The sequence below is a fragment of the Cupressus sempervirens genome, chromosome 1, assembly GCF_028749045.1.
Source record: "Cupressus sempervirens isolate cs-2001-9-10 chromosome 1, ASM2874904v1, whole genome shotgun sequence".
Classification (NCBI taxonomy): domain Eukaryota; kingdom Viridiplantae; phylum Streptophyta; class Pinopsida; order Cupressales; family Cupressaceae; genus Cupressus; species Cupressus sempervirens.
In genome coordinates this window covers 69,340,499-69,362,333 of record NC_143118.1, presented here as the reverse complement: position 1 = coordinate 69,362,333, position 21,835 = coordinate 69,340,499, and the positions used below count along the sequence as shown (strand labels likewise).

At 34.4% G+C, this 21,835-nt stretch overlaps 1 protein-coding gene across 2 annotated transcripts in view; it reads right to left on the bottom strand.

Annotated features, from left to right (window-relative positions):
• The window catches only part of LOC149576190 (RIBOSOMAL RNA PROCESSING 5), a 181,269-nt gene that overhangs the window by 32,176 nt on the left and 127,258 nt on the right, over positions 1-21,835 (bottom strand). For both annotated transcript variants that reach the window (XM_089816614.1, XM_089816615.1), the window contains exons 13-25: positions 18,213-18,287; positions 17,522-17,658; positions 15,629-15,763; positions 11,305-11,465; positions 11,074-11,139; positions 5,744-5,850; positions 5,416-5,496; positions 5,170-5,244; positions 4,963-5,064; positions 1,233-1,401; positions 990-1,141; positions 587-670; positions 345-445 (exon numbers count right to left, since the gene is read on the bottom strand). In XM_089816614.1, coding sequence (XP_089672740.1) covers positions 345-445; positions 587-670; positions 990-1,141; positions 1,233-1,401; positions 4,963-5,064; positions 5,170-5,244; positions 5,416-5,496; positions 5,744-5,850; positions 11,074-11,139; positions 11,305-11,465; positions 15,629-15,763; positions 17,522-17,658; positions 18,213-18,287 — 1,445 coding nt within the window. The remainder of the gene's footprint in view (positions 1-344; positions 446-586; positions 671-989; positions 1,142-1,232; positions 1,402-4,962; positions 5,065-5,169; positions 5,245-5,415; positions 5,497-5,743; positions 5,851-11,073; positions 11,140-11,304; positions 11,466-15,628; positions 15,764-17,521; positions 17,659-18,212; positions 18,288-21,835) is intronic.

Sequence of the window (21,835 nt, the reverse complement as noted above, 5' to 3'; positions counted from 1 at the left end):
AAGCTGCTCTTTCTGTCAATTTATCAGGATTGTTCCAATTTAAACCAAAAAAAAAAAAAAACGTTAATCAGCAGAACATCAACTGTGGCTAAAATGTTTCTATATAACGTTTTCAATATTCTTCTCAGGGTTAACTAAGTTTCTACTAATTAACATATAATGATCCTGGCAATCTCAACGGATGTATTATTGTAACTTTGTTTGAATTTTTGATTCTTCACATTCGAACAATCTCCATCAGGACTCAAATCACTTAACAAGTTATTGAGAAACATATTATCATGCACTGTAATGCCAGCCTGAAAGATCTAATTGGACTATTAGAATAAAACTAAGTAACGTACCTTTGGCCTGTAGTGTAGTGCTTATGTGGGTCCAACCACATATTAAAATCATGTGTTGATGCAAAAGCTATCTTATTGTCATGCTTAGGAAGTGAAAGAACCTGTTCCAACAAAGGCATCAGGAAAGAAACAGTCGAAGAATTCTGTGTGGATCAATAAATCCAATTTTCAAGCTTACAATTATCAAAGAACCAAATAATAATACAGTACTGTGTTCTAACACCATTCGCTCAGTGATTTACCAAGTATTCATCTTTGACAAGCTCAACCATGGCATCCACCTTTTGGTGCAGCCTCAGATTGGCATTTTCCTCTGATTTGTGTCTCTGATTAAGTATAACATAGAAGCCAAATTAATTCAATAACAATTAATATTGCATTTATGAGCATGTTGCATTTGTACAAAGCATCAATTGAATGATTTAGATTTAACTAAATGTGATAACTGGAAAATCTGATGAGCAATTATTTATAAAAAAAATGAAAACCATATTAAATGGTAATATTCAACAAGTAGTCTTACATAAATCCTTATAACAAACAAAGAATACTTCTGTGAGGCATAAAAGCGAGGCTTCTCCAATAAGCATATTAAACTTAAAAGTTTTCCTATGAATTATACAAACAGGATTTAAACAAACAGACCTTTTTACACAATGCCTTCCCCTTTGTTTCATGTGGTTTGCAATTTTGCAGTAATTCTGGTCTAAGTGACAGATCTACAATGCCATCAGATTTTACAACATCCAGAATGCGAGCTTGAATTATATTTCCAATTTCTACTGAGACACCACCCACTGCATCAACAATTTTTTTTAAAAGGACATTTATCATCAAAAAGAAGGGGATATCCTTAAACACTGGCTTGTATGAAAAATGATAGCTTACACTGGTAATGGGTGATGAATCCAACAATATCTTTGTACTCCTTTAAGTTTACAATTACACCAAATTCTTTAATTTCCTGAACTTCACCCTCAATACAACTTCCAATCACAAAATATTCAGCCCAGCTAATATCAGAGCTTGCAGAATCAGAAGCTTGTAACTTGGAAATCTGCACATCAAAGAGAGCATAGACGTGAGTTGTCTATTAACCTTTTAAAAACTACTGTCTAATGCAGCTATCTGCTGGCACATAAAATTCAAACAAATTTCAATGAGAGTTTTCTCAGATGTTTACGTAAGACATCAAACAAACAACTTATTCTGAAGGCAACGGGGATAAGTTTTTTGAAATAAATAGAATCAGCAGTATGAAGATGGTTTTAAAATTAATCCCTTGGGGATAAAATAACAGCTTTAGCCTTTCTCAGTAAACTTTAAAAAGACTCCCAGTCCCAGATCAACTGTAGACTCAAACTGTTAAAGTAGATTAGATCTGTGTCAGTAGGGAATATAGATAAATTTTAATTTCTCTAGAATATGGCTCTTACTAATCTTTACAATTCCGGCAAGTTGTAGCAAGAATAGTGAGGCAATAATACCTCACAAGTATTGTAGAGAAATCTGAGAATGATCATACTTATATTATGTCAGATTTTGAATCCACAAAACACTGAATGTAATAAAGAGAGATCGAACACTGTGTGACTTGCACTTTTTTTTTGCTGTACTTAACACATATCAATCTGCTTAGAGGTATATATATTTACATGGTGAGACATATCGATGGATAGACATGTCTCTCCACCAATATGTACTTCTTCATTTTCAGTGACTTATACAAACTAATTATTTCACATACAAATTGTTTATGCACTGTTTCAATAAACAAATATACATTGCTTTTCATCTGATGGTTATCGGCAATATAACAAGTATTATCAGAGTATTATCAGATTCGGATCTGATATATAACCAATGGTAATTTCTCATTATTGATGGCAGCAGTTATATTCAATATTGAAATTCACAAATAGCAAAGATAGTGCTTTTCAATATCGATCAAATGCAGAACGATAATTCAGATTTATATTTGGACCAGATATTAATGATAGTTTTCTTTGCAAATAGTCAATATAATGATTTATGGTTTAGTATTTATTATGTATGTATATAGATCAATATACTCGTATACTGATATATTTATATATATACACACACATGCATAGAATCATAGATCATTCTACTGATAATTATCAAACATGTTTATCTGACCAAAGCTATCATTTTAACACAAATAAAGTAATATAGAGACCACAGAACTATATTGAACAGCTTTAGTAATGTGGATTTCTTTTCTGTGGTATGCATGCTATTATGTTTAATTTTGTTAAATTTCTATAACTAGTGTAAGGACTTGAAGAGTCGAGAAGTCAGAGATTTTACCCTAATAGCAATATCACAAGCTGAAAAGTTTCTACATTACCCTCCTCTCAAGATTAGTGTAGGAAGTTGTTCTGCAGTTAACAGTAGAAAGCTATAATAAGAGAGAACCCTTGAAGCAAAAACAATTACCCAAGGAAAAAATAATGCACTGTGCCACTGACAAATTGCAATGAAGGGCAAATAGACTCCCAAAAGCATGTGTCAAAGAAGACTGGAAAGAATCTTGTCAAATAGCTTTGTTTCTGCTTCAAGCGGAAAGAAACTAATAACTGCAGTGATAGATTTATTATTCTCTGGCCTATTCATGTTCTTGGCCATTGAACTTTTACCACATGCAACTCCTAAGAAGGCACCGGTTTGTCCATATGGCTAGATGGCATGACAAATGCATTATCAGCTCCTCTTAATCTGATCTCTTTTAAAGCACTGATCACATCCTAGAACATTTTCAAACAATGCATATAATCAATTTAGCAAAATTTGTTCTTTAAGTTACAAGTTCTAGGTTGGATTCATGGAATTGGTTATTTCATTTTGGCAAAGAAAAAATAGGGATTAGATTTACTTTAGGTTACTCCATACAAAAATCATAAACATATATGTGCATAACTATTTATTAGCCTTACATAATAGTAATAATATTAATAGAAGCTACAATAATAAAATTAATATATAAAGTTAATATTAATATACATAATTATGTGGGGTTCACCACTTAGTGAGTTGGTTCGGTGGTGGTGGTGCCGCTGTCCCCACCCAAGTTCAAAACTCTGCTAGGCCATTGTGATCACCAACTTGTGCTTTTGCTAATCCAATGTGCTTGCCAATTTGGGCCTCAGCTGTGTAATATTGTGATGAGTTTCCCCATTTGTGGCCTCATTGGTTCATAGCATTAGGTCAAAAGCATTTCACGCAGTGGACTTGGAGGGCGTGTCATGCTAACATCACCAATCATGTTTAAAAGCTTTCCAAGCACTTTCGGGCGTGCTTGTGCGTGTGTCATTATATATAAAGGTAGCTACCCCTATGATAGCATTATATAAAGAAAGCTTATAAACAATTTTTTTTTAATAAAAATTAACATTAGACAACATATCATTTCCTATTTTAACATGTCAATTTTTTCATATTATTGCTTTTAGAAACCATACAACACAACATAATGCATACAAAAATATTTTTTTCCAAAAAAATATATCTTTTAAAGGCACTCACAGTATAAATATGAATGATCTTAAGAAAATGTATGTGGATGAAATGGGGGAAGTTCTTTCCTCTATGAGTACACCATCAACCCAACTTATTCACTCTTGTATTATTTGTTAAAGTCGATTATTGTACGATTTATCTAAAAATCTTTCGGAAGCTTGACAATGATTAGAGTTGAGAATCTAACAAATGCTGATACACATCAATCATAAGGCAAGGGTCGATGAGGGTGTGGGAAGGAGGCTTGTGTGAGGCAAGTGTGTGGGTGTGTACACGCATATTCAAGCTCACACATCACCATCTACAATTGGAAGTAATGAAGATTTGATGTGCAAATGGGGATAAATTAAATCTTAAGAAGTTTTTGTTATCCACTCACTCCATTATTGAAAAAACTCATAATATTAATGAGTGATGTTGAAAAAGTGCTCATAGATTGAAAAAAGGGGTTTGACATTCCTCAGTGAGTACACCATCTACCTAGCTTATTCATTTGAGTATCATTTATCATGGTACATTAGTGTATGAATTATCTAACAATATCTAGGAAGCATGACAATGATTGGAATTGAGAATCTAAAAGGTGTTGAGAGATATAAATCACAAAGCAAGGCTTCAGTGAGGGAGTGGGAGAGAGGCTTGTGCTTGTGTATATGTACGCTCAAGCCATCACCATCTATAATTTAGCATAATGAATGCTTGACGTGTAAATAAGGATAATTTTTTTCTTAATAAGTGTTTGGTACACACTCACTCCATTACAAGACCATGCTGTCATTATAGCTGTGACTTAACAAAACCAGTACCACAATGAATGAAAAAAAAAACAAATTGTTTTGATTTATAATGCATATCTTTAAATGAGAGTTAAAGACTAGCACATTCCAATTCTGCGCTAGTAGCACTTGAAAAAAATGTAAGATCACTACAGACAGTAATATCTCTATACAAACAAAATTGTTTCACCATGCATCATCAACAAACCAATTCCAGCAAAGATTAATTATAGAAAAGAAAAACGAATATAATCTAACAGAATAAAACAAGAACCATTAGCATTTCTCAAAACTCTCAATACCATATCTTCTTCAAGAAAATAGCCTTGAACCAAAGAGGCATCCGTTGAAAAACAAACAGATTGCTTCAGGGATAAGCCAATCTTTCCTGTCTCCTCATTAACCTGCAAACAAGTGTAAAAACTAAGACGGTAACAAAATTCCCAGATATCTTCAGGTTTATTACAAGCCTGATATTTTAACTAAGACCATTTCATGTGTTTACTAACCGTTAGTATCTGACAGCGTACAGATTGCCCAATATAAAAATGTTTCATTAGATCCTCACTGAAACGGTCCAAAACCTTCAGAACCAACAAACACAGTTAGGAAGTCATATTCCACAAAATTTAGTTATTTAATTAAAATCCCATTGCACTTAAAAGTGCAATCATGTTTGCATGGAAAACAATACAATAATCAATCAAATATTGACATTCAGCAAAAACATATTTATCCGCTTGTCGGCATATTACTTGATGCTTAGGTGCAAACCCAGTCAACCGGCCAAGAAAACGAACAAAGATACCATTTTCTATGATATTGCATATATATCCCTGAATATCGACAAGAAAAGTAAATCATCAGTTGGCATAGAACAAGCTGACAACAAAGAACCTCATCTAAACACAGAATATCAGAATCTTAAGGACTTTTTCTTCATTTGCAAATGAAAGCAGATGCATCCTTCACCATATTGCAGTACTTAAAATTTTCATTCTATACAGTCCGCATTCTTCATAGAGAATTCATATATAAAGCTTCAAAATATTTAAAAACAAAAGTAATCGAGATTCGCTTTACTTGCACCACTGATTGAGGTTGAATTTGAACAATATCCAAAGGAAGCAGTGTTGCAAACTCAATGAGCGAATATTTGGCTGATAGTATGAGACACTGTTTAGCGATATCTGCAATGATGACAAATGCCTTTTAGAATTTTTATCATCTCTGCAAATATGTTCCAAACAAAATAATCTCTGCTCAAAAAGTTCTATTTCTCATCAAAGACCATTAACATATAGCATACACAAAAAAATTGTTTCAAGTTCAAATGACACATTGTTCTATCAATAACTATGTCCATTACTGACCAATCAAAAAAACACTGTCCATTACTGAATCAGAAGCTGCAAAACTTTTAATGTGATGTAAATGGTGCTCAAAAACTGGTAGTGCAGAGTTCAGATAAATAAGCAGAGTCCAGTCAAATAAGATTTCCAGGAAATTGTATAAACTATGGTTAGTTGCACATTCAGTCTCTGAATTTGATATTTAGCTCCGTTGGAGTGATTAGGACAATATCGAATCAGGTCCTTCATTACTTTATTCACTTAAGCTAAACTCCAACAAGCTCAACCTATTAAAGAAACAGAAAGTGTAATAATGGAACTTCTATTATAACAATGACGCAAGAGTGTTGTTTAATAAAGCAAGAATCAAATCTTTATTTCTTTAATATTTAACAAATGAGGGGTTCTACTTCTCTTTGTTGAGATATTGTCACTGATGTCAAGGGAATAATAAGAAAAGTTGTCATTGATGTCATTGAGATTGTCTGAATGAAGTCCATCATTAATAAGAAGAAGATTAATATCAGGAACAAGCTATACCTAGTATACATTGATTGCTGTGATAAATATGCATATTGATTAAAGTGAAGACTGCAGTAAACTGAGCAGCCAAGATAATAAAATAAACAAACAGACAAGATACATAATCTGAATCAAATAGTATCAGCCAACATATAAAAGATAATGGAGAATATAAATGAGAGTTCCGGTATGAATAATAAACTGAATCGAATTCCAGTATATATACATGAATTAAATAGTATCATCAATATTCACAGAGGATGTATACAAAAGAAAATGAGACAAACATCTTCAATTGACTGGACACAAGTTCATTGATGAGTCCAAACATTGAGTAAACGTATCTGCATATGCATAGATATCTTTGGAAGACTAAATATCATTCAAACAGAGAGGTTATTTTCGAAGGTCAATGACTGAGCAGAAATGCATTCCATATTGAACCAATCAATCTATTGCGTGTCCATCGTAGAAAGTTTGAAAAGAGTTTTTGTGTAACTATTTCACATTGGAAATGGTCAAGTTTGGAATAGAAAAACAAATGGCAGCATCCAAGTCATCAAACAAATTTGTCTATTAGAAGGAGCCACATAGGAATGACAGAAACAATCAAGGCCTAGTTCACGAGTTTATTCGAATGCAGAAAGAGAATGAGTCGGTGTACAAGACATCGAACATATAGAGGAAGCAACTATGTTGGAAAGACGGTGAAAGAAAACCAGCAATGGCTTGATAGCATTTAGACTTACCTTCTAAAGATTTGATGGTTCAAATTATTGTGTGTGTATTTTGAACAAAGAAATAGAACTCGAACGCTGGTCAAATGTGATTAAACAGTAACAAGTTGATAATGTTGCCATGCTAATTTGAGAACCTTGATACTACAGCAAAGTAAATACGGCAGCAATCATAGCGTTTGAATTCAACATGGCAACAAAGAGCAGTTCGAATACTACTAGACCTATCAGAATGTAACATATGGACTTAAAAGGCTGAACGTCATGTAAGGAAGACGATACAAGTTTTATATAAAAACCCCGATGAAAAGAAAATCCAAACAATGCCATTATGGAGAGCCAATGATCTGGGCAGTCCACGTCACATACAGAATGTGCAGGGTAAAAGGGTATGCGATTTTGGTTCGATAAGAAATCAAGAGCAATGATATAAATAAAGAAAAACATCATTAAAACATTGAAGCCGGTTTTAGCACCCAAGAGTTGGTACTATTGAAAAGAGGTGATTATATAGTTCATAAAATATATTATCTAAAAGAAATTAAAAGGTGCCATCAGTTAACAAATTAATTGAAATAAAAAGTTAAGACATTTATAAGATGTCTTTTGGTCAAAAGACATACCATTTGATGTGAATAGAAAGATATAAGTAAGAGATGTTTCATTTTGAAAGAAAAGAGGGGGAGTGTGTATAGTGAAAAAGAACATAAGAAAAGGTGTAAGAACTGTTACAAGATTCAAGAAGAGTTGGCAGATTAACGGATTTTCGGATAATTGATTAATTAACAAAGGAACAAATTTGTTCCTTATAAAGAATTACAAGGATGTTGTTTCTTTTTAGAAACAACGTAGACTGAAGACGGGATTAGAAACAAAACTAGAGACAGGATAGGAAACATTCCTATCTGGACTGAAAAAAAAAGAGACGGGATAGGAAACATTCCTATCTAGACTGAAAGACGGACTACAGACAAGTAGTTGACTATTATAGAAAGTATAAGATATTATCTTAATACCCTCCCTTAATGGTCAACGTACGGATGTCGGAACATTCTGTGATAACTGAGACCCTCCCTGGATCTACAGAATGCTGAAACCAAGAAGCTTTGCCAAAAGAGTGCTATGACTCAAAATAAGTTGCATTTACAAAACTTCGTTTTTGTGGGAAAACCGGTAAAACCCAGAATCTCACGCAACCTTGCGTATTACAGACAACTTGAAATGATTTTTGAGGAGAAAATCAACAAACCCATAAAAACAGGAACAAATTCAGAAGGCGAAAAACCCAGAAGAATCAGAGAATGACTCAGAAGAGAGCTTGAAAAACCCAAAAGGAATCTGCTGTCGTTTTTTGGATCCACTAGCTCAAAAATTGAGGCACAAAAATCGAGGCACCCAGAAAAAACGGACGACAACCCAGTTGAGCTCTCGAAAAACCCACCAAGAATCTACAAACAAAATATTTTTTCGACCCCAAAAAGTAGGGTTTCGAGCAAAATAGCAGTTGGCGGCCAAAAAGGTCAAAAACAGCAAAAATGGTGTTTTGCAGGGCAAAAAATGGCCGATTTTGATCAGGATTCAGGCGTTAGGGCTTTGACAGTGGAGAGAATGAGGAGGTATGATAAATCGAACTCCGGTCAAGCTTCAATCAGCGCCAAAAAGTGGGTTAAAAACGCTTGCCAAGACCAGTCACAAATCTGGCAGCCAAAATCGTGATTTGCAGAAAAAATCGTTCAGTCTTCTTGAACCGAGCAGACGGGATGCCAAACTCTGAAAAAAATGGATGCCAAACCCACACGAGTTGCAAACCCGAGTTCGGGAATTTCTCTAGGCCGAAAACCCTGTGCGGGTTTTAGAGAAATTCGACAAAAATAATTTTGAAAAAAATTTAAACAAATAATTTCACGAAGAAATTATAAATTTTTTCGAAGAAATTATAAATTTTTTCGAAAAAATTTAAGTAATAGCTCTGATACCATGTTACAAGATTCAAGAAGAGTTGGCAGATTAACGGATTTCCAGATAATTGATTAATTAACAAAGGAACAAATTTGTTCCTTATAAAGAATCACAAGGACATTGTTTCTAAAAGAAACAACGTAGACTAAAGACGGAATTAGAAACAAAACTAGAGACAAGATAGGAAACATTCCTATCTGGACTGAAGAAAAAAGAGACGGGATAGGAAACATTCCTATCTAGATTGAAAGACGGACTACAAACAAGTAGTTGACTATTATAGAAAGTATAAGATATTATCTTAATAAGAACAAAGCAGATTGACTAAAAGTGAACAAGAAGATTATCTATAAAAGAAAAAGGGAATGTGAAGCAGATTGATGAAGTGAATGGTACAATAGAATCAATATTCAGATCTATTAATTTGATATGTATATACATATACTATAAGTGTGTATTATTATCATAAAATAAAAGAAAGAAGAATTGTTCCATTGAAGATAGAATAAATAGGACTATTTCGCAGATGTAAATTGGACTTAAAACACATATAAGCATCAGGTTAAAGGAGAAATTGTGCAAGCAAAAGGACCATCATCAGTTGAAATAAGCAACAGTGTTGAGGTAAAAAGAATTTTTTGCAGATGTAAATTGGACTTAAAACACATATAAGCATCAGCTTAACGGAGAAATTGTGCAAGCAAAATGATCATCATCAGTTGAAGTAAGCAACAGTGTCAAGGTAAAAAGAAGTTTAAGTGCAGTGGATTGGTGCTCATGAAGTCAAGCAGTGGGGGTTGGTGCTTCCAGTAGGTCGGTGCCTACAAAGTGTGTGAGTTGGAGCTTCCAGTGAGTCGGTGCTCATTAACATAGAGGTCGTAGCCTCTAGTAGGTTGGAGCCTACAAATCAATTTGTAAAAGAACAAGTTTATCTATAAAGCATTTATTTGCTGTGGTTTTCTCTCGCACTGTGTTTCCACGTAAATCATTGTATTATTGTGTTCGTGTGCATAATTGTTCATTTTAGCATTTGAAGTTAATTGTTTGTTTAAAAGTTTTAATTTGGCAAAATTGTCATTATACTGATTCAACACCCCCTACCTCCCCCCCCTACAACCCCTCCCTCCCCTCTCTTAGTACAATCATGTGCTCTTCACTCTTGACCCTGTACAAAGATAGAAAAACCAATGGCTTTCTCAAAAATCAAAAATCTCTTTCAACCAGAATGAGTTTTTGTGTGGTAAGAGCTTCATAAAGGTGGCCGTTAAGAAATAACCTGACTTTCTTTACATTATTTCTACAAGGGCAGAACACATTGGGCATGTTCTCTGCAAATGTTCTACCATCATGACATTGGGAAATACTTGCAACAAAGTTCAATTAAATTTAATTTAATTGATCATATTTCCTAGTGAAGAGAATTGTAAAGAGATAAGGCTGTCCTCTAATGGCTTGATTCATGTAACAAGAAGCAAAATTAACACATTCATGTTAACTGTTGTCCACTCTGCTTAGGAGAGCTGCATTTATTAAAGGCGAACTGGCTTTTGTACATTAGAATGTCGATAAATTGTTGTGAAAGGATACAGAAGCTTTCCCCAATGGAGAAATGCCTCAGATGCTAGCTTCTCTGGCCTTCGGAAAAGAAGAAGTTCAAGGCAAGCTACTCCTTAGCTAATGTAATTCTTAGTCCTTTGGAATCACCAAGAACCCAAAATATGAATGAAAGGAAAAAGCACACAAAGTGCTGCAAGTAAAAAACTAAAATCCAAAAGAAACAGATCATTACAAGCCTTAAAAAGTTCTCATAATGTTATACTTTATAGTTCAATGCTTAAAATACCTAGCACCAAGAGTCTATCAAACATGCTTCCAGGTTTTAACAATGCTTTAATCTGCTCTGAATGCCCTGAAAAAAGAAAACAGGAAGTTGAATTCAAAATCCATGCAATACATAAATCTTACATGTAAACTAAATATCAAAAACAAGAAAAAGGTTGATGGTGTAAGAGTTGCAAACATAAGGATAAAAAATTACAGTTGCCTTCAGAAAAATGAAGCCATACACGGTTACCTGGATTATCTGATAGTTGCTCATTAGAAATGGTACCCTTGATAGAACCCTTATCTGTAGGCACATCCAAGATGACTGCAGAGGTTGTAAGACTTTTAACTACCCCAGAAACAATAGCTCCAATTTTCGTATCCTTGGTCTTGTCATAACCAACAGATGACCTGCCAGGAAAAACAATCTGATTATTGATATATATATGTCATGACTATTTTGGTTAAAATTTAGCTATCAAATCATTCTAGATTCTTCACAAAAAGCATTTGCTGATACAACCTAGAACTGGAAACCTTTTTAAAAGAGCCAGTTCAAGTAACCGAACAGAAAAATCTTTTATCACAGCTGAATGAAAAATACCCAGATAATTACAATCTAAATTGACTAACAACCTTGGAATCTCTTCAACAATCTAGAGGCAAACAGGCATCTGTCAATTGACTCATATATGTGTTCTTAAAACACAAAAATAACAGCCCTATATGGCCAGCAGAACTTACTTTACCATTTCCCATGAGAATCGTGAAATCAAAATAATCTAAACCCTTCTTCTATCTGAATGTCTGATGATTGATATATATATATATATATCATGACTTTTTTGGTGATAATTTAGCTAACAAATCATTCCAAATTCTTTACAAAAAGCACTTGCTGATACAGCATAGAACTGGAAACCTTTTTAAAAGAGCCAGTTCAAGTAGCCCAACATAAAAATCTTTTATTACAGCTGACCAAAAAATACCCAGATAATTATAAATTTATAATCAATGTTGACTAACAACCTTGGTAATCTCTTCAACAATCTAGAAGCACACAGGCATCTGTCAATTGACTCATATATGTGTTACTTAAAACACAAAAATAACAACCCTATATGGCCAGCAGAACTTACTTCACCATTTCCCGGGAGAAACATGAAATCAAAATAATCTAACCCCTTCTTCTATCTGAATGTCCTCGACTTCTCCTTATCGCTCAGTTTTCATATCCTGGTATTAACGCTACCTCCTCACACACTTGACAGATCTCCTTTTTAGTTATTCTCAACTGCTTTCTGAATATTCAGCCACTATGAAAATATTGCCCACCTCTAGTTTAACAAAATAAATATTCATAATGATTTATGTGGTTCAATGCCTGCCATTATACTTACAATAAATGGAGGCTTCCCTGGATTGCTAAAAATTGGTGATTTTTTTGAAAACTAACACAGGTATAATTTATTCAGACTGTCCTATAATCACCCAGCTGAGGAAAACTGACTGTTGTGGCTGAACCAAGAACAGTAGGTGCTGCAGTCAATTACTGATGATACATGGCCTCCTTGGGTTACATAGTCCACACTAAAGGAATCGCATAAGCCCAGTGTTCCTGCATCACTTATGTAGTTGATAAATATTATCTTCTCTAATAAGCTAAGTTACTAACAAAGAAAAACATGCCCATCATTTTTAAAGTATTTTGTTTTCTGTATGTGTAATGTTAAAAGAAATGCAAATTAATTTGAAAACATAATTGTACAAAATAAGTTTATAATATATGAAAATGATCAACTTAAAAAAATGATTACATTGAATATATTCGTATTATCAATCCTTGCAAACATGCACTGGAAAATTTGGTGGCTTAAAGCCATGATTGTAAACAATATCAATAACACACAATCTCAAATCATGAATACATGTGTTCCAAGGGAGCCACCCAAAATGCACCCATCCATATTGATGAGCTGAATATTGGTTTATTGATACTTTGTTATATGAGTCTTAGTCCTAGGATAACCTACTGCTTAGTCATGAAACCTTGCTTTTACTTACTTTCAGTTGGTTCTCTGAATCATGGGGCAATAAATTTTACTATATGGGCTGAACAGATTCTTTTTTATGACACTCTGCAATATATGTATATGTATATGCATATGCTAAGCTATGGTTATTTTTCAATATCTTTTGAATCTTGCGATGAGTAAATATATGTTGTGCATGGGAGATGTTGTTCTTGTTAACGATTGTGACACAGAGCTTTACATGAAGGATTATCAGCATGGGAGCTCAATCAGTTAAAGACCTTGAAGACTTGGTCCTGCAGTAGAATGAAGCAGCCATTGAAGAAGTCCAAGGATAAGGTAGTGACAGCTGATGAAGAACATGTCGAGAGGGTCGTCCTTACTTAAGAAAATCTAGGAAATAGTGGATATAACATCTGTTCCTCATGTTGTTGAATGAGTTTCTTATTCCTCCTTTTGTGAATGTCCATACTCCTTCCTAGGCAGCAATAATTATAAATCCACCTATTCTTGTGACGTGGATTAGTTGGTTGGATAGTTTTTCTTATAAATAAAGTAGTTGCTCTCCTGCGTGAGAAGTTAGCCAGAGAAAGCAGATATGTGTTCAGTTGTAATAGCATTTTCCAGTTTTATCTATGTTCAGTTTTTCCTTATGAGTGTAATCAGTCTTTTTATGCAATATGAATAAAGTGATGAAGTTTTGAAGAGCAACAGTGTGTGATTGAGTTCTGGACTCGCTCACTGAAGGGAGGCACTAGGTCAGTACTTCCTAGTTAGCTTTAGTATTAGTTCCTACAGCATTAAGTTTCAGTTCTGGATTTGATCTGCTCTTGTAGCCACTGGAAGTCATTTCCTGTGACTGTTCCGGCGGCCAAAGCAGACAAAGTAGTTCCTGTCTGCCACACCTGAACTTTGTTATAGCTAGTTGCATAAGTTTGGCTTAGCATTTCATTCTGCAAAGCATTTAAGTTCATTAACCTCCAAGCATTTCTCTCTTGCAGCTTTAGAGTTAGAATGGCTTTAGTGGGGATTTAGCGCACATACTGTGCTGACCCATTTCAAGTTCACGGCCCTGGGTTGACAAGTAAATGAACCTTAAGTTGAGTCTTACAACCTAGTTACTAATCCAATTGTGAAGTCAAGCGCATATATGATCCAAACTAAGTTGCACGGGTACCTCGCCCCCCTCCAGACCCAGGAAAGTTCAAACCGTTTCGAAGTTCGGGTCCAATTCAAACTTGGTTAGACTAGGGTGCAATTTTTGCACTCCCAGTTCAATCTGGTTTGAACTGGGTTCAAACCCCAGCAAACCACCTTGAAATTTTCGAACCCACAGCTAAGATGAATCATTTTTATGAGATTCTATTATTATTGTGATAAAGGTTTGCTTATGAGGTTTGTATATCAAGACTCGAGGTTATTGATTAACACCCTTAGATTTCTTCACATTCTGCTATCTGTTTTATACTTCATAGTATATCAATATGTAATGCAGCAAGTGCAGATTTGATTTTTATGATAACTAATGGAACAAGGATCACTGTGGTAGAAAATTTTATACTTAACTATTCCTAACACTGCCTTGAATCTTAAGAATTGTTTTTTTCTGTTTTTGGTTTTAATTTACATGATATATCATTCTTTTGATGATGCTATTAGTCCGATTCATGGGACTGTTTGGATTTTCTTGTCACTGTGTAAATGCTATTGCTGTAAAGGTATAATTTTACATATATCATTTCCAATAACTGTATGATATATGGGACCGGATGCAGCAGGATAGGGATCAGTGAAGACGAAGAAGGAGAGGCAAAGGGAACAGGATGGCAAAATAACGCATGGATATCTTTAAAACTTTATAAAAACAATGAATTCTAGGGTGTGTTTAGGTTCTTAGTGTTGTTGGTGTGTGGTTGGTGTTTTTAAGTTTTTGTTGTTAAAACTTTAAATGTGTTTATGCTACTATGCTACATACTAATTTTAACTCATGCTTCATAAAAATGTATATATATTTATACTTTTTACATGTTTTGTACTAAAGAACCCAAACCCCTTTACAAAATTTTATCGAACTTGCAAACCGGTTCTCAATCTTCGAACCTGGAACTGATCCCAAACCGGCAACTTAGGATCCAAATCATGCTTATCATTCATAACTGCAGTTCATTAACACCCATTCCTTGTTCCCATTGAACAACGTGTTTCTATTCACAAGACCGTATTGCTTACCAAGACAAAAATCTCTCAAATCATCAGCAATATTTATGGACTTGTGGAACCATAAGTTGAACATTCTGTAAGAAAACCTAGTCTGGAAGTTTGCCAAATTAACATAACATTATTAGCCAACTAATAGTAACTCATGATGAGATTCAATTCAATACTAACAAATGCCCTATCCCCTGCCAAGAAAGATTCCTTAAATTCTTTTTTACGATGGTTCTCCAAAAGAACATTTCAAGAGAATGTGGAAAACAAAAAATAAATGGAGACATGGTGTAACACATGAAAAAGCAACCTTAGGTTCAAATTTAAAAGAACCTGTCAGGGGAGACGATAAAACTGAGCTCCAGACGTCTTAATTTAGGAAATGCCCTTAATACCCTGCATCTGACAACCTGTCCAACATGAAATGCAGATTCTGCTTCTGTGCCTGGATCTAGGCCAAGCTCAGTCCTGCAGAGGCAAGCATTACAAAGGATTATCACCATATAACATATGAACAAGTGATTATTTCATAAGTTATCACCACACTAATAGAGCCAAGCTTGAAAATACAATGTATCAATAACAGCCAGTACATCAATTTCACAAAAATCCCATGCTTCTAAGGCTTGCTACACAAAATTAGCATCAGAGGACCTTCAGCTCGATATAATTGTGTTGACCGACCACATCATTGTGAAAGCTCATTTTCAAAAGACTAAATCAAAAGTATTAATTAATATTAGCAAAAGCATAATACAGGCCGTTAATAATGCAATATCTATAAGAAATGAAGATAAAGTTTAGTTGCCAATTCATGAAACGAATCTGATTCCGGCACGTGAATTGGATCCGTGGATTCGGGATTTTTTATTTCCCAATTATGATTTGTGGAGGACTCATGTGTGTGTGCGTATATATATATACTAACAAATGAGAGAAATATATATAATTCTAAAACTATATCATTTCATAGTATGAATTTATGATTCTAGTATGGATCTATGAATCTAGTATATTTGATAATTGATTTATTTTCACGATTATAAAGAAAATCAACACATTCACTTTGAAATACTGAATTACAAAATGAAATTACGATCCTTGAGGGTCCTCGGGCTGTGGCTTGGATCCTTGAGGATCCGGGCAGGATCCTTGATTCTGCCTAAGGATCCTCAGGCTTCGCGGATCCTGATGGATCCACAGGCTGAATCAAGGATCCTGCCGGATACTCAAGGATCCAAGCCAGCATCCGGATCCAGATCGGATCCGGATCCAACCTATCTAGGACTAATCTGGCAACTACGAGATAAAGCAAACACAAAATAGTTTCCATGCAAATTTTCTTTTCAAAATTGGAAAGATCTAGAATGAAACCCAATACTGAACTGTATATCTGGCCCGCGGATCTTGACGGATCCACAGGCTGAATCAAGGATCCTGCCCGGATCCTCAAGGATCCAAACCAGCATCCGGATCCAGACCCAACCTGTCTAGAACTAATCTGGCAACTACGAGATAAAGCAAACACAAAATAGTTTCCATGCAAATTTGCTTTTCAAAATTGGAAAGATCTAGAATGAAACCCAATACTCAACTGTATATCTGTTCACAGTGATCACAACTGTTTTGATTCAAAAGATAGGATAGTCAACAGATTCTGTTACATTTAAATGCCTGACTTGTTCAATCTTAAGAAAATAAACGCATTAAATTTGACATCACAAATATTTTGAGTTTTGGCCCTGGCTGGTAGTATCGAAAGATTAATTTAACAATTCAATCATTTTGATGGTGGATATACTTATAAAAGTCTAGCATAACATCATGAAGAAATACCATTGACCAAAGCAAAAGCATGTAAATCTCTTACTACTAAAAAACCTCCAAACCAGCTTACGAAAAATGCTATATAAGGAAAATAACAAGAAGAAAAAGGGAGAAGAAACATAATCATATAAACAATTCCACATTTCAGCATGTGTCTAGTATTATGAAACTTTTCCACTTATCGGTCAAGGTATATATCAATAATAATAAATAAATAAAATGTGGTAAATGAAAATATGTTGTTGTAACAAATAATTCAATTCAGAAGTCACCTTCAAAGGTCGCAATTGAACATAAGAATACACTCACAAATTTGATTATGCTGAGATAGGAAAATCTGAAAACAAACATAAGTAACATCTTGCCTTTTCAAAAAAAAAACAAAAGATAACATCTTGCCTGTGTGCAAGACCTGAAACACCATTATAGAATGTTACAAAGCATCCATGTTGTCCAATTCCACTGATCCATCCATGACTAATAAGTCCCTCAACTGCATCTTCATAACTAGCAATCACTTTGAGCTTTGATGTGACCTGTAATACACAAAGAACTGTTTGCTCACAGACTTCATCAAAATCCTAACTTGACCAAAAAAATTAGAAAACAAACTTTATAATATCATATTATACAGTTTTTGAGATGGAAAAAAATCGAAGTCCTAATTTGAACAATAAATTCAGAAAAGCAACATTATAACATCCTATTAAAGTTTTTGAGATGAAAAAAAAAAAAGCTAAGTCAAAGATGAAAAATAACCAAGTCAAACATATGACAATAGAATTCAGCTAGGTATAGAAGCAAAAACTTGAAAACTTTCTTAGATTGTGAGGGAGAAAGATTGCATACAAAAAGAGGCATACTTACATACACTTTATCAAAAAGTTTAACAAATAACTAATCAGTTGACTATATTGTAAACTGAAATACACAGGTTGCTGAACCCTGTAAGATCAATCCAAATTGCATTTATGAAAAAGCATGACTTTTTCAAATATACAGATATAAAGAATAATGCTCAATTAGAGAAAGTTACTTAGTTCTGAAAGACTTAAAAAATTGGTTTACAAATGTTGGCAAAACAACTCACCATTGTCTTCTTATGCGTGACAGTAATCCTCTTTGACTTGCATCCGAGGACACGAAAATGCAGTTTGGCTCCAGCCTAACTCAAATAAGCATACAAGCAAGATTATGTTAATATAGCTTAATCTCTCTAAAAAGGAAAAAGAATACAGTACAATATCAAATGCTGGGCTAATATTAGTTTATTAAAGAACTTAAGAAGCGGATAAGAAAAAACGATCTATTCTTTAATTTTGATAGATGGTGGTAAGCACTATAATACCTTCCACATATCTAATCTAAGAGAAGACCAAAAGCCCGTGGCATTTATGAAGACATTTTTTTCATTAAAGATATATCACATTTATAGTATAATATTTTTTAAGCTCTCTTAACATATGTAAGCGCAATTTGTATTATTGATAAATGTATTTGGCTCTTTCTTTGACAAAGCTTGTGCAGTAATTATGAGTATGAATTTTTAGAAACACATGAGGTAAAGCACAATGCAATAAGAAGTTAGCAAGAGTGAAGGCTATAGAATACATGGCATTTTGGTTATAGAATCTGAGTAGCTTGCATTGTGTCAGGACTTGGTGGGTCAAATTGTAATCTCAGCCATACAAAACTACAGATAAATGGCAACCAGCATATAATGAATTAAAAAACTAAACAGACTGGCTGATCAAAAGATGGATTAGGTAAGTCAGTAAAATTAGCAAATTTAGTCACTTAGGCCCCGTTTGGTTGCTGGAATATGAGTGGAATAGGAAAACGAAATTAGAATATGTTTTATATTCGCTGTTTGGTAAGCTCAATCGGAATTGGGAATAGGAAGACATTCCAATTTTGCCCCTAAAATGAGCATATGTCTATGCCAAAAAATATCTGTTATTGGAATAGGCCATTTCCATTTCCATTCCGATTTCCATTAAAAAATATTTTTTATTAATTTTTTTTTTATTTTTTTATTTTTTTATTTTTTTTGTTTTTTTATAACATTTTTTAAAATTATATCTATTTGTTTAAAAAAATGAAAATGAAAATGAATTAACTAAAAAAATAATAAATTAAAAAAAAATTTAGGAAAAATGTTTTTAAAAATACAAAACTTAACCTTATTCCTATTCTATTTTTGTACAACCAAACAATAGATTAACATATTCCAGTCGAATTCCAAGTGCACCAAACATGATTGGAATTGTCTATTTCTATTCCCATTCCTCATTTCCATTCCCATTCCATTTTTCTATTCTAATTTTCTATTCCTACGCCAGCAACCAAACGGGGCCTTAAAGAATGGAATTCTCATGATATCCCTCCACTGAATAGTCTTAATGACTTATATGGCAAGAAATACATGCCAATTTTCTCCAATCAGATTGTCAGGCTAGAACAAGGGTAAAGAGTTTTGAGTGGTGCAGATACTGTAATGTTCCCTCATTAGACTGATCAGCAGTTGGTAGAGGGTTAACCTATGATTTGAGTTACTGTAGGTCAAGATAATGGTTAGGGGACTCATTGAGAAGGTAATGATGCTTTGCAGGGCCTCTGTTAGCCATTTCGCAATTTCAGGCGGCACTTCCTACATTTTAGGAAAGACTCCTATTTTTCAGAGAGGTCTGGCAGTTGATTGAGTGACCGCACGGAGGGCCATGGAGCAGAGTAGGATCTCTTTTGAGGAGTTTTGGATGATTGGAGAGAGTCTCCTACTTTTTAGGGTGGATCCCTACTTTTTAGAAGGCACTGCTGATTGGCCTGCAGGACTCGAGCATTATCGATGATCATAGGGCTCCTGTCGGAACTCGGTTCTAAGTCTAGATGTGCATTTTATGAATAAATCAGGAAATATTTAGACATTTCCTAAGTCGGTATTATATGAATTTATATTAAAGTTAGTATTATATTCACTTTAAATTCTATTAACTTATAATAAGGTTGTGGGCCCATCTCCCTAAGTGATTTGATAATACATTGTTTAAATAAAGGGCGCCAATGATGTAAATGAATAATATGCCTTGTGGTGATTTTTAGAGGCATGAATCTTATTAAAAAGTCAATTAAATAAAAAATGCAAACCCTAGCACTGGTCAATTTTGCTTGGAGAAACGAAAAAAGTTTTGGAACCTCATTTTGGCTTCCAGGTTTATCATTTTGATTGCATATTGTGGAGAGAGATCTGAGATGAGGGTTTTAAGCAGACTGAAGCTTCAAGAATGAAAACGCTTCAGGTCGCCAGGCTGGACGTCCTCCCAGCTTGCCTGTAGATTGTGTTTTTTTGATACATCAGCTGTCAGAGAATGTGGATATCAAATTCTTCGAGAGGATATCGAAACTGGTATGAAGAAGTGGCTGAATTTTTTATCATGGTTGCAGATCAGAACAATTACAGCTGCACTGTGTTTTGTGAAGTATTTCTGGCAGCTGTACATTGCCAGGAAAAAGCTATGTCCCATATTGAGAAAGAAATTTTGTTGCAGACTGAGGTGTGAGCTCAATATGAGTTTAGAATTCAGATAAGGGAGTGAGAGACTTGGATCAAAGTGCTACACATGCCATTATAGCTAGCCGTAGATTACAGACTTATTCTACATTTACTAGCTGGCCACATTCTCATTCAATAGCTGATGTCAGCATTAGAGGCACCAGTCAGCACCAAAAACATCACCAATTCCATGGATTGCACCAAAAGAGGTGTTAGCACAGGGATATCAGCAGTTGTTTGTGATTTCACTATCATATGATTGCTGATGTACAGATCCAATCTGTACAACTTGAATACAGGCATGTTGACTTCATTCTTGGAAGAATAAAATTCAGATTTTGCTTGTTAATTTATGAAGAGTTTGGGTGCTTCATTAGTTTCAGCATAGTTAGCTTTTATCAGCTTCAGTTAGTAGTTTTATATGTTTGCAATAAGTATTATCAGCAAAACCAAAAAGAAAAATCAGGAAAAACCAAAAAAACAGAAAAGTGGAAAACCAAAAAATATTAGACATTCTTCATCAGTCGCTGGTCAAAGAAAAATCAGGGAAAACCCATCAGATATTTGCCTGAAATACTATCCAGCATTTTTCAGACACGATGATGATGTCAAATAAAACCTTAGTTACCGATTCTCTGCTGAAATGGACAGATGCTGGTTCTGATGCGTCCGGATGCTTGGGTGCGTTAGGATGCTGCACGGATTCTCCCTGAAAGTGCATCCTGGAACACTGGGTTCTTGGTGGATGCACTGCAGCGCATCCAGCAAGAATCCACAGGTCCAGATGTGCTTCCTAGGAGAATCCGGGCCCATCTAGAAAGCACCCGCAGCCAAAACACCTTTTAGATGTCAATTTTAGCATGTATTTAATTGATGATGATGAGAATGTGAATTCTTTTGAGAATCCTCATGATTCTGAATGACTGAATTTGATTAGTGAAATTGAAGTTGAACTATCAATGGTGAAGCATCATGCTATGGAATGGTTTATTTTTGTATATTTCTTGCATTTCTTTGCATACATAAATTTTAGTACATATATTTAATTATATATATATCTATATGGACGCACCCAAACACATCCAAAATCCCCAAAAAAAAATCCACGCATCAGCAACCCGCACCCGCATCAGCATCAGAATCAGCATTGGTAACTTAGAATA